Source organism: Triticum aestivum, chromosome 5B, assembly GCF_018294505.1.
Source record: "Triticum aestivum cultivar Chinese Spring chromosome 5B, IWGSC CS RefSeq v2.1, whole genome shotgun sequence".
NCBI lineage: Eukaryota > Viridiplantae > Streptophyta > Magnoliopsida > Poales > Poaceae > Triticum > Triticum aestivum.
In genome coordinates this window covers 634,362,430-634,375,071 of record NC_057807.1, presented here as the reverse complement: position 1 = coordinate 634,375,071, position 12,642 = coordinate 634,362,430, and the positions used below count along the sequence as shown (strand labels likewise).

Below are 12,642 nucleotides of genomic sequence, written 5' to 3'. Positions count from 1 at the left end.
AACAGTAAAAAAAGGTCGACAATGATGCCTAATGTACATAAGAGTCCTAATAAAAACATCTGACACACAAAATTGGTATTGAACCATAAAATATGCATCTTCAAGATATATGTTACGCAAAATTGATACTGGACCATAAATATGTATGCCCGTTGCAACACACGGGCTCATTTACTTTATATGATAGTTCAACTTTCTTTGATTCTACATATGATGATTTTTCATTGAAACCATGTAAGTATTTTATTTGCTAGCCGTTGGTTTTATGTATGTCCCTTTTTGCTTTTACTATGACAAGTGCACTGTGAGTTTCTATAGAAAGGGAAAATAATATGCATGGTTTGTTCACGTCATTTCTTCATCATGTGAAAAGCTTTTGGCTGTTGTTCTATGTTGGCATGTGGTAAATGCAGTCATCCCTCTAAAAACTTTTCAAGACTTGTCAAACATGGAGGAGCAGGGTGAGCGGGGCATGTGGTGGCCGAGCTTGGGATTGACCATGTCCAGATGAATTGTGATTGGATGGACACCACGGCCACTATGGGCAAGGGCCAGAAGAAACATAAGCGGCAACACAGATGGGTCTCCGTGTTAAAATAATGACATGGATCTATGGGTCACAGCTCATACTTATTGGGCTAACGACATGTGATTTCGGGTTCACCGTCGCGGCGTTTTTATAAAAAAGGCCCTTTGCTTTTCGAAAATAGAACCCGCAGTCCTTATTTAAGTGGATCTGGAAAAAAACGAATCGATTTTGCAAATTAACCCTTGTATTGTGTCAGAATTCCGCCCACGCTCTTCTGTTCATCTTATCCAGTGGCAGAGAGATGGAAGGTGGGACAGCTTCGGCTGGGCGCTCGTCGGCGAGCTCGTCGGCCGTCCGGCTCTCCCCTCCGCTTGCGGCCCTCTCGGCCTCTCCTCCACTTCCGGCGTCCTCGCCCCCCCTGTAGGTGCGTCCTCGACGTTCCTAACCTCAAGAAGTGCGGCGGCGGCAGATCCGCGCGGGGCGTCGAGCGCAGCTGGATCCGTGTGAAGGCCTCCACAGCCTCCGTGCAGACGCTCGAGGTCGACAACGCCACCAAGATGTACAGCTGCGAGCTGTCCACCCGTGTCCTCAGCCTCTTCGTCCCACTCTTGGTGTCTCCTCAATGATCCTCAGCAGGGAGCGCATCATTGTCGTCAACTCCAAGCTGATCCGATGCGTCAAGAGGTAATCCTCTACTCACTTGACCGCCGACGAGGTCTTCCAGTACGCCGCCGATGTGCAGCCACTCTCCTCTCTCTCTTTCCCTCCCTCTGGTATCCCTCTCTATCTTGCTGGAACGGCACCGATCATCACTGGTCTGGACTCGCACCCAACTTGATTTTTCCTTGTGCTGATTTGGGGTTAGTTCAGGTCCAGGGGCAGGTGCTAATGGAGAGTTTGAGAATGAATGCGAGAGGTGGTTGCATCTGTTACCCTTTAGTAATTTTTCTGTCGGTCTCTGCTTTTTCGATTCATAGGTGTACTTAGATCCAAGGATCAGATATATGCTACTGTAAAGTTGTCTCAGGATATTATCTATTGTTTCTGATGATAAGCTTTCAGTTAGTTGATACCACTGACTTTTCCTGTGTGGGAAAGACAACATCTTCTACTGGACATTTGCTAAGACAGAGCACTTCAGATTCCTTCTACATATAACATGTACTACGAGCTGGCTGTGATGGTTGCCGTCTATATTGTCGTGTGAATTGTTCCACACTTCTGATCATCATATTGTATGATGAGCAGTTGGCCATCTCTTATTCTGTGGGGATATGGTCCGTTTGTATTCTTCTAATTGATTCGGTTCACAATTCTAGCCGATGAAATTTGGTCTACATTTATGTGTACGTATGCTATCCTATATACTGGAACTTGTGCTTGCCCATTATATGATTACTACAAGTAGACAAATGCAAATGTCCATAGTAATAAACTTGTGGTCACAGGACTACTAGCTTAAAGTTTGTTAGATTATGTAAATGGGCATTTTTGTTGTCTGCTCTTTAGGTTTCCATAGCATGAGGTGGTGCTCTTGCTTTAAAAAACACATATAAACTGCCATCTATACTGAACAATGGGGCTTCCTGTCTAAACTGGAGCAGTAATTCGAGGCTGAAAGGACCGACATTAGCAACAATAATATAAATATATCCATTAGAAGAGTTTTCTGCACTGAGTCCGTGGGTCTCACAAAGATATAAGATATATAGAATGTTGTAAACATCAGCTTACCTTCTCATGCAATGGAACAATTGTGTCTTGATCTTTCCCGTTTTCTTTGGTTTTGCAGCCTAGAATTTTTAGACATGCGCATATAGATTGGAGCATCTAATAGTAGTTGAAAATGTTTTTGAGTAAAAATGCAACTAATACTCAATTTTCTAGGACTTGATACATCATGGTCTTCTTGTGCTTTGTTGTTTGGTTGGTGTAGAATCCCTCAGCTCTTACCAAGAGGCTCTAGCTTCGAACCTGACTCTTTTAGTAGTTGGAGTGTTGCACGCATGGAATTGATCGCAGGTACTTCATCTAAAGATCCCAAGATCAGAATTTTATTACCCTATGTCGAGACCTGCATTTTTGCTATGGTGCACTCTAAGCTTTCTAAATTTTGTTATGAGGTTTAGAGAGGAAGCGAAGCAGCAACAGTTTGGGTTCAGAGAAGAATAAGAGCAGCAGCTCATTGGAGAAGGAGAGGTACAGCAGCCGAGGGCAGCAGCAGAGAGCAGAATCAGCAGGTCAGGGGCGGCAGCAGAGGATCAGAAGCAGAGATGAGTTCGATTCAATTACCATTGATAATGATTCAGACTTGAGTTTGCACCACCCATGTGTTACTAAATAGTTTGTCCTTTTTCACTTGTGATTATGCACTAGAGATTTGCAAGGATGCATTGGATTCTTTTTATACTGATTTGATGCACCCTGACTTTGGAATGCGAACAAATGTGATCTTCAATTGACATTGATGATTCAGACTTTAGTTTGCTAATACTGTAGCTGACATAACCTTGAGTGTTACTCGGCTATACTAAGTGGATTGAGCTTTTTGTTATCCCGATGTCTTGAAAGCAAACTCTGTTCAAGGTTCCTTCTTTATCTTAGGCTCAGTACAGTGCTCATAATCTCAATTGAGTAGCAAGCTAAGGCTGGAGTGTATTTCAGTTGACCAATATGGCCGGAGGTGTGAACCAAACTGACAACAGAGATATCCAGTCTCTCATGCTTTATTCTTCATGTAGTACAATGAATTTTGTTTGTAGCTAACTTGGTCCTCTCGGACGCTAACATGTCGTACACTGACCGTGGAAAACGTTTGGACCTCATTACAAAGATACATGTCAATGAGGTAGCTGAAAAATAATTTGATGGCCAAAAACCATCGAACCTATGGTGCACTTCTGAACTGTTATTGCTCATCTAAAAAAGAAGAGAAAGCAACACACCTTTATCACAAGATGGACGAGCTTGGCATCAATGAACAATCTGATATCCCTTTACATGAAGTAAGGCCAGCATCAAAAGAAACTTAAGGGCCTTGATTTAGAAGGTCACATAAATATCTAGATTGATCGTTAGTAGTCAGGGCTGTTTGGTAGATTCACTTCATAATACTCAATTTTCTCCTGCTTGTATCATCACCACCGTGTAATGTAGCATAGTACTCCTTCTGTAAAAAATATAAGAGCGTTTAGATCACTACTATTAAAAACCTAAGCATTCTTATATTTATTTTTTACGAAGGGAGTACTATGCACAAAGCTCAGCACCTAAATTACTTGAATGTTGGCTCAGGGTTTTTTACTTAAAAAGGTGATTTTGTTTCTCCTAGTGCATTGTTATTTGTAGGCGTCATTATTCTATAATTTCTGACATTCTGCAGGTTAACATAAATCTCACATATAATTAGTATTGAACTACAAAATATTTATGTCTCCGTTGCAACACACGGGTTTTTTGCTATATATATATATATATATATATATATATATATATATATATATATATATATATATATTATAATAAAGCACGGATTGAGTCTCCGGGTTTGCCGTCACAATATGCTTCGGGTTCACCGTTACAATACGCTTCTTTCTGTGAATTTATGCTTTCAGTTTTTTTCACCTATATTATTTTCTACATCCAAAATGGTACTGTTCATGTCATCATGTGGCTCGCCACGCACGACTAAGGATTCCAGGAAAGATACATCAATCTGCACGCTCGTCCGCCTGTCGGCCACCACCGGCCGCCATTCTTCTCCGCCCATCTGCCACCCTCTTTTTCTTCCCCTCCATAGACCGGGTAGATCCAAAAAAGGAATAAAAGACCACATAGAGAGGCACGGAGGGGTCGGGGCAGCGCGGCGATCAAAGCAGGGGATCGAGGGAGACCGTGCCGCGGCGGCTGCACATGGTGACCGGTTACCACGAGGGCGCGACGGCTTGTGTTGCTGGGGACGGCATATTCAGAGTAAAGGCGAGCTCCAGCAGCGGCGGATGGAGGGATTCGACGATCGGCGGGGTGCTGGTGCTGCCGGCGACGAACACATAGAGCAGAGGAACTCGGGTAGCCATGGTGACGAAGGAGAAGGAGAGGAGCAAGTGGAAGAGAAGCAGGCAGCCGCCAATCACTGAGTCGCTGCGAAGCTTGTCGTTTCCTTGACGTACCAGGGGCACAGTCCGCCACCAGCTTCCCTACTGCTCCTCGGCTATAACGAGCTTCGTGCCGGCTGTGTCGCCCTTTTTGCTGGAGGAGCACACACATCGGCGCATCCTGGAGCTCGCCTTAAGGTCCGGGTGCAGCTCTGGCGTGGGCATGGTCGTCGCCATGTCGACGAGGTCCGCGTCCATGGACGCCTCTAGGTGGCGCACGCTGCGGTCGCTCAGGGACAGGACCATGCCGGGGCGTTGTCAGGACACTTGCGGAGCTGGCCGGCAAATGCGCAGTACTGTGCGAGCACAGCCGCGCGGCCCTGCTCGATGGGGGTGGAGCCGGCGTCGCGAAGTTGTACATGGTGGCCATCTGAATCTGGTATGTGAACCTGTTGACAAAACATCGACGGCCAGCGTTTTGTGATGATGCAGTCAGCCCAACGGCAGCTTTGCGGGCTCTTTTGTTTGATGGTGGAGCGGCGGGATGACCTGTCGTCAATCTTGCAACCTGACGCAACGGTGCGGCAGGCGCTGCTGGCCGGCGGAGCGGGATGCGGGAGGAGCTGTGGCATGCAGTCGCTGCGCTGAGGAGAGGTGCAGGTGGCCTGGATTGGATTGGGCATGTACCTGAAAAATCAAAATGTCTCTGGCGAAGACAATGTTCATACCACCTGACGGAGATTGCAGCTAGATGCATGAGCGCGACCCACAAAAAAATTGTAGATGTACATGTACGCACAGGACGCTCGTGCTCTTAATGAAAAAACTAACTTCACATGTCAGGGTGGACACGGTCCGGGCCGGTCCGGTCCCTGACCGAGCCGTCGTTTGGACTGGCCGTCGGCGGTCCGGACCAGACCGGACCGAGCAGCTTCGCGGTCCTGTTTTCAGGGACCGGACCGCAGCGACGAAAGCCCGAGCCGGACCGAGCGGCTCGTTTGGACCGGCCGGTGGTCACCACAGAGCTCGCGCCGGAGCACGGCGACGCGGGGAGGGCGCTGGAGGTAGAGGGGCTCGTCGTGGAGGTGTCCGGCGACTTCTGTGACTCACGGTGGACGGCACGGCGGCCAGGCAGAGCTCGGGAAGCAACAACCACGAAGAATCTGGCACGACGGCCGGTGCACGACGGCAGTGTGCAGCGGCGGTGTAGGGCCTCCCGCTACAAGTTCTACCTTTCAGGTGATAGATCCGGGCGTGGCGCATCCAGTAGACATGCTTGCCAGCGTCAGGGAGGCCGGTGGCCGCGCGGATGAACGACGGCGGCGCTGACCAGTGCACGACCGACGCGCCCGCCACGCAGCTCCGGCCACGTGCTCGCCACGCGCCTGCCACGACGTCGACACGCCCCCGCCACGCCCCTGGCACGCCCCCGCCACGCCCCCGCCTCGTCCCAACATGCCCCTGCCATGCTCCCGCCATGCCACAACTCGTGTTCGCCGGTCCGCTCGGTCGGACCGAGCTTTAACCGGACCGGACCGAGGGATTTTTGGTCCCGTTTGCAGGGCCCGGACCGGCTGGATTTCATGCCGGGCCAGGACCGAGCCTGGCCGGACCGAGCGAGCCACAAGCCGGTCCTAAAGACCGCTCGTGCCGTCCACCCTGATTCACATGTGAGATTTTTTTTTGCCACAAACATAGTCCTATTTCTGGTACAATGACCAACGAAGATAATGTAAAAAATTAAAATTTGTATCAGAAAATTAAATAAACTCATAATGACAAAATAATTTTTCAATATCCCTAAAAAATTTAATGTGAGGTCACCTAGAATAATTATTAGCCTCCTTAGATTTCCTCTATAAAAAATTGTACCAGCATAAAAAGGTTTGAAAATGCAGAAATGTTGTTGGAAATGTCATTAAATGAGATTTCGTATAGTAAAAAACTCTCTTATTTCGTGCAGAAAGACTACAGCTCACATGCTAGAAAATTGACAATAACAGTAGGTACTCTATAGCTACCAATCTATGTATGAAATAATGCATGTCTTTGCAACTATTTTTGGCACTATTAAACTTGAATTGTAAATTAACTTTCACTGCCTATGCTATTAGTGCTTCTCCACCATATTGAAATGAGGGACCTGTACCCATGGGGTTTCTTAAACAATTATTATTAAGCAAGGGATTTTATTTCTCCCGTTGCAATGCACGAGCACCCTGCGTATCTATATCTTGACCACAAGATTTTCGTCCGTCGTCGTAAGATGCATTCGATATTTCCTTGCATCGCTCGGCTGGGCCTCTAGCTGGGCCTTTGTGCGTTTTTATGTCTACCTGGGAGCCCACATAGGGGGTAAAAAGCAAGGGCAAAAAAATGCGTTTGGGCCAAGAATTGAACTTGCAACCACAAGGTCATGTAAATTTTGCGCTACCAGCCGATCTAGGTGAAAATTTCGTTTCAAATGAAATGTTGTCCAATCTATTAAATAGTACCACCCCGCCTTTTTACATCCAATCCTTCTAACTTATATAGGTCTTTCAATTTCTTGGGTATCAAGGAGTCATCTCGAAAATCAATAAGTGATGGGTAAAAGTTGAGTTCCAGCTGTGGATAGGATTTGAAGTCACGTTTCAAGGTGGAGGGAGAGAAATAAATAAGGAAAGGATTTGAGAAGGAATTGAGCTAGAATAATAAGGAAAGCACTCCATGCTTAGGGAAAGAAGGAAGCTACTCCATGCTTATTCGGTCACACTTTAGAAGTCACAGTTAAATTTGCGTGCATTTCCACAATAGACAACGTTTAGGACGCATTGCATTTAGTACTTCGGAGTACTATTTCTATATGCATGGGTAGTGTGGATACTATTTTTTAGCCTATCTCACAACCAATAGATAACCATCTAGGTCCCAGAGAATTTCCTAGCGCGCCTTCTAAACCGTGACGGAGGGAATAATTTGGAAATGAATGAATAATAAGGAAGGTGCACGCATGTTGAGAATAATATTGAGAGAGCGCCGGACCTTGGGAATTATAACATGCACTTCCGCATTAAAATATACGCTAATCAATACTGCGTTTTGATCAACTATCTCTCTACTATAAGCCGGTTTTCTATCTTTTTTTTTGGCAAAAGCATTATGGTGTTTACTCATTAGCGAAGCATGGGCCGCAAGTTGAACACTGCATATATTGCCCCCACACAAAAATACACAATTTTGTTAGACATTTTGTAAAGATGGTTGGCTTGAAAGAACAATTCTTCCTCATGTTAGGGACATTTGACTATACCTTTTTTTTTGAGAAACAATAATAACTGGATTAGGAGTGTCAGCGTGCGATGAATTTTTATCATGTCGTAACACACGACATAGATGTAATTTTTAATACTTCTGATGTTTTTATATTACCATGATATTTAATAAATAGATCGAAAGTTATTCAAAAAAACATTGTCAATCAGATCAATTTACTATGAATCATACCCCATGTCCTAAGCTCTAGGACGTGGTCCTTAAATTATGCATCTTTTTTGGTCATCAGTGACCTTTGTCCCTTCACATAGCTCCTTGAACCACCAAATCGTGGATAATAATATCATTGCATGTTGTATATTTTGTTTATTTGATAAATTACATAGCTTTCAAAGTGCACATATGACAACAAAGCTAGCTTAGATTGGATTTAATTATTATTGTTGAGGAGAAAAAAGGAGGGGTGTCCCAAGTTGATGGTTTACTTTACGCACGGGAGAGGTACCAAGTGTTTAGAATTCAAATTTTATTTATTTTATACCCGTTGCAACGCACGGGCCTTTTGCTAGTTATTCATAAAGATCATACAAGGTGATACATTAATAAGCCTGAAGCCATCATCTTGGCAACACCGTTGCTACTCCTATCCCCTTGATGAAGGCATGCCGAATGCCCGGGCCTAATACGAAATAGACATCGCACCAAAGCCTAACATCTAAAGCCGGGTGTTCCATCCAAGCCACTACCTGGATTGGGTCCCACACCGGTCTGACACACTCCTAGTGAGCACCGCACGCTGCAATGGCCGTCACCTCCATCATCCCTCGGTCCACCCTTAGAGCAGAACTGAAGCACCGACCTTGCCAGGCCTCTCTGCAATCAACACCACCATGACGCTTATAGCTTCCTCCTCCTCCATCTCCGCACATCAGATGCCGAGTCTCCACAGCGCCACGCCGCAGAGAGCCGCCACCATCAATGTGTAAGATGAAGCACCGCTCCACCAAAGACGCCGTCCTACGGTCCATCGAGCCCGTGTGCACCTCCAAGAATGACGTCTCCAAGGAGGAAACGACACCAGAGAGCCGACATCATCTGATCTACTGATCCAGGGTTTCCCCCGGAGGTAGCAGAGAGTGGCCTTGAACTTCTCCATAGCGATGCCTTTAGGAAGGGAATAACGCCGACAACGTCGCCATCGCCGGCCTTGGCAAAAGTCAATAGCAGGTTTTCACCTAGATCTGATTGAAGACCTCCATCTCTCGTGCACGGGCCACCGCTATCCTTGCCGGGATCTGGATGATCCAGGACGCCGCAGCCAGATCTCAGCAAGGAGAAGTCCCCCCACCGTGACCCGCCGTCCGAGCAGGGGAGGTCGAGACCGCGCCCGCAGGACCATATCTGCGATGGATCCGTGCCCGCATCGCCGCCCCCTACCTCATGGGCCCCATGGTGGCTCTTCGACGCCCATCTTCTCCTATATGAAGTCTTTCGATGAGAAAAAAATAGAAGGCAACCTTTCGGGACGAGACTCCGCCGCCACGAGGCGGAACCTTGGCGGAACCAATCTAGGGCTCCGGCAGAGCTGTTCTGCCGGGGACACTTCCCTCCGGGAGGGGGAAATCATCACCATCGTCATCACCAACGCTCCTCTCATCGGGAGAGGGCAATCTCCGTCAACATCTTCACCAGCACCATCTCATCTTCAAACCCTAGTTCATCTCTTGTATCCAATTCTTGTCTCCAAGTCCAGGATTGGTGCTAGTAGGTTGCTAGTAGTGTTGATTACTCCTTGTAGTTGATGCTAGTTGGTTTATTTGGTGAAAGATCATATGTTCAGATCCTTTATGCATATTATTACCCCTCTGATTATGAACATGAATATGCTTTGTGAGTAGTTACGTTTGTTCCTAAGGACAAGGGAGAAGTCTTGCTATTAGTATTCATGTGAATTTGGTATTCGTTCGATATTTTGATAAGATGTATGTTGTCTAGCCTCTAGTGGTGTTATGTGAACGTCGACTACATAACACTTCACCATTATTTGGGCCTAGAGGAAGGCATTGGGAAGTAATAAGTAGATGATGGGTTGCTAGAGTGACAGAAGCTTAAACCCTAGTTCATGCGTTGCTTCGTAAGGGACTGATTTGGATCCATATGTTTCATGCTATGGTTAGGTTTACCTTAATACTTTTGTTGTAGTTGCGGATGCTTGCAATAGAGGTTAATCATAAGTGGGATGCTTGTTCAAGTAAGAACAACACCCAAGCACCGGTCCACCCACATATCAAATTATCAAAGTACCGAACGCGAATCATATGAGCGTGATGAAAACTAGCTTGACGATATTCCCATGTGTCCTCGGGAGCGCTTTTCCTATTATAAGAGTTTTTCCAGGCTTGTCCTTTGCTACAAAAAGGATTGGGCCACCTTGCTGCACTTTATTTACTTTTGTTACTTGTTGCTCGTTACAATTTATCTTATCATAAAACTATCTGTTACCACTTATTTCAGTACTTGCAGAGAATACCTTGCTGAAAACCGCTTATCATTTCCTTCTGATCCTAGTTGGGTTCGACATTCTTACTTATCGAAAGGACTACGATAGATCTCCTATACTTGTGGGTCATCAAGACTCTTTTCTGGCGCCGTTGCCGGGGAGTGTAGCGCCTTTGGTAGGTGGAATTTGGTAAGGAAAAAGTTATTTAGTGTGCTGAAATTTTTTGTCACTTGTTACTATGGAAAGTAATTCTCTGAGGGGCTTGTTCGGGGTATCTTCACCCCGTTCAGTAGAGCAAAGAGTTGCTCCTCAACCTACTGAACCTACTGAACCTATTGAAAATGAAACTCCTTTTGAAATTCCTTCGGGTATGATGGAAAAACTGCTAGCTAACACTTTTACAGGAGATGGAACAAAGCATCCTGATGAACATCTACTCTATGTGGATGAAGTTTGTGGACTATTTAAGCTTGCAGGTATACCCGATGATGTTGTTAAGAAGAAGGCCTTCCCTTTATCTTTGGAGGGAGACGCATTGACATGGTATAGGCTATGTGATGATATGAGATCATGGAACTATAAAATATTGAAATTGGAATTTCATCAAAAGTATTACCCTATGCATCTTGTTCATCGTGATCGCAATTATATATATAATTTTTGGCCTCGCGAAGGAGAAAGCATCGCTCAAGCTTGGGGGAGGCTTAAATCAATGTTATATTCATGCCCCAATCATGAGCTCCCGAGAGAAGTAATTATGCAAAGTTTTTATGCTCGGCTTTCTGATGACAATCGCACCATGCTCGATACTTCTTGTGCTGGCTCTTTTATGATGAATACTATTGAATTTAAATGGAATTTATTGGATAGAATTAAACGCAACTCCGAAGTTTGGGACCTCGACGAAGGTAAGGAGTCAGGTATGACATCTAAGTTTGATTGTGTTAAATCTTTTATGGATACCGATATTTTCCGTAAGTTTAGCACTAAATATGGACTTGACTCTGAGATAGTAGCTTCTTTGTGTGAATCTTTTGCTACTTATGTTGATCTCCCCAAGGCGAAGTGGTTTAAATATCATCCTCCCATAGAAGTAAAAGTAGTTGCACCTATTAAAGTTGAAGAAAAGACTGTCACTTATAATGATCCTATTGTTCCCACTTCTTATGTTGAGAAACCACCTTTCCCTGTTAGAATGAAGGATCATGCTAAAGCTTCAACTGTTGTTCATAAAAGCAATATTAGAACTTATACACCTGCTGAGCAAGTCAAAGTAGAACCTAATATTGCTATTGTTAAAGATCTCTTGTCTGATAATATTGATGGGCATGTTATTCAATTCTGTGGTGAAACTGCTAGAATTGCTAAACCTTGTGCGAGAGATAAACATAGACCTGTGGTAGGCGTGCCTATTATTTCTGTTAAAATAGGAGATCATTGTTATCATGGCTTATGTGATATGGGTGCTAGTGCTAGTGTAATATCCATTGACTTATACAAAGAAATTATGCATGAAATTGCACCTGCTGAGTTAGAAGATATTGATGTTACAATTAAACTTGCCAATAGAGATACTATATCTGCAATGGGAGGAATTGTTAGAGATGTTGAAGTCTTGTGTGGGAAAACCAAATATCCGGCTGATTGTCTTGTTCTTGGTTCTCCACAAGATAGCTTTTGTCCCATTATATTTGGTAGACCCTTCTTGAATACTGTTAATGCTAAGATAGACTGCGAAAAGAATGTTGTTACTATTGGCTTAGATGACATGGTTCATGAGTTTAATTTCTCTAAATTTAGTAAACAACATCGTGAGGAAGAATTGCCTAGTAAAGATGAAATTATTGGTCTTGCTTCTATTGCTGTACCTCCTAGTGATCCTTTAGAACGTTATTTGCTAGACCATGAAAATGATATGTTCATGAATGAAAGAAGGGAAATAGATGAAGTATTCTTTAAACAGGAACCTATTCTGCAACACAATTTGCTTGTTGAAATCCTAGGGGATCCTCCTCCACCCAAGGGTGATCCTGTGTTTGAGCTTAAACCATTGCCTGATAGTCTTAAATATGCTTATCTTGATGAAAAGAAAATATATCCTGTCATTATTAGTCCTAACCTTTCAGAGCATGACGAATAAATATTATTGAAAACTCTGAAGAAGCACCAGGCTGCTATTGGATATACTCTGGATGATCTTAAGGGCATCAGTCCCACTCTATGTCAACATAAAATAAATTTGGAAGCGGATGCCAAACCAGTTC

General features: G+C 44.7%; 1 protein-coding gene across 2 annotated transcripts; it reads left to right on the top strand.

Annotated features, from left to right (window-relative positions):
- Positions 1 to 805: 805 nt before the first annotated feature.
- On the top strand, positions 806 to 3,032 carry LOC123113798 (uncharacterized). 2 transcript variants are annotated; one of them, XM_044535110.1, is made up of 3 exons: positions 806 to 1,213; positions 2,466 to 2,551; positions 2,659 to 3,032. In XM_044535110.1, exons 1-3 carry the CDS (start codon positions 1,152 to 1,154, stop codon positions 2,871 to 2,873), a joined length of 363 nt encoding a protein of 120 aa, XP_044391045.1. In that variant the 5' UTR covers positions 806 to 1,151; the 3' UTR covers positions 2,874 to 3,032. The 2 variants fall into 2 exon arrangements, with proteins under 2 accessions (XP_044391045.1, XP_044391044.1); XM_044535109.1 differs by having other exon boundaries at positions 2,653 to 3,032.
- Positions 3,033 to 12,642: the final 9,610 nt, after the last annotated feature.

Bases quoted from the DNA above. Each gene is read 5' to 3' on its own strand.
- LOC123113798 (XM_044535109.1), top strand. From the start codon at position 1,152: ATGATCCTCAGCAGGGAGCGCATCATTGTCGTCAACTCCAAGCTGATC. The intron at 1,214-2,465 runs GTAATCCTCTAC...TGGTTGGTGTAG, and splicing joins CTGATCCGATGCGTCAAGAG to AATCCCTCAGCTCTTACCAA. The intron at 2,552-2,652 runs GTACTTCATCTA...TTTTGTTATGAG, and splicing joins ACGCATGGAATTGATCGCAG to GTTTAGAGAGGAAGCGAAGC.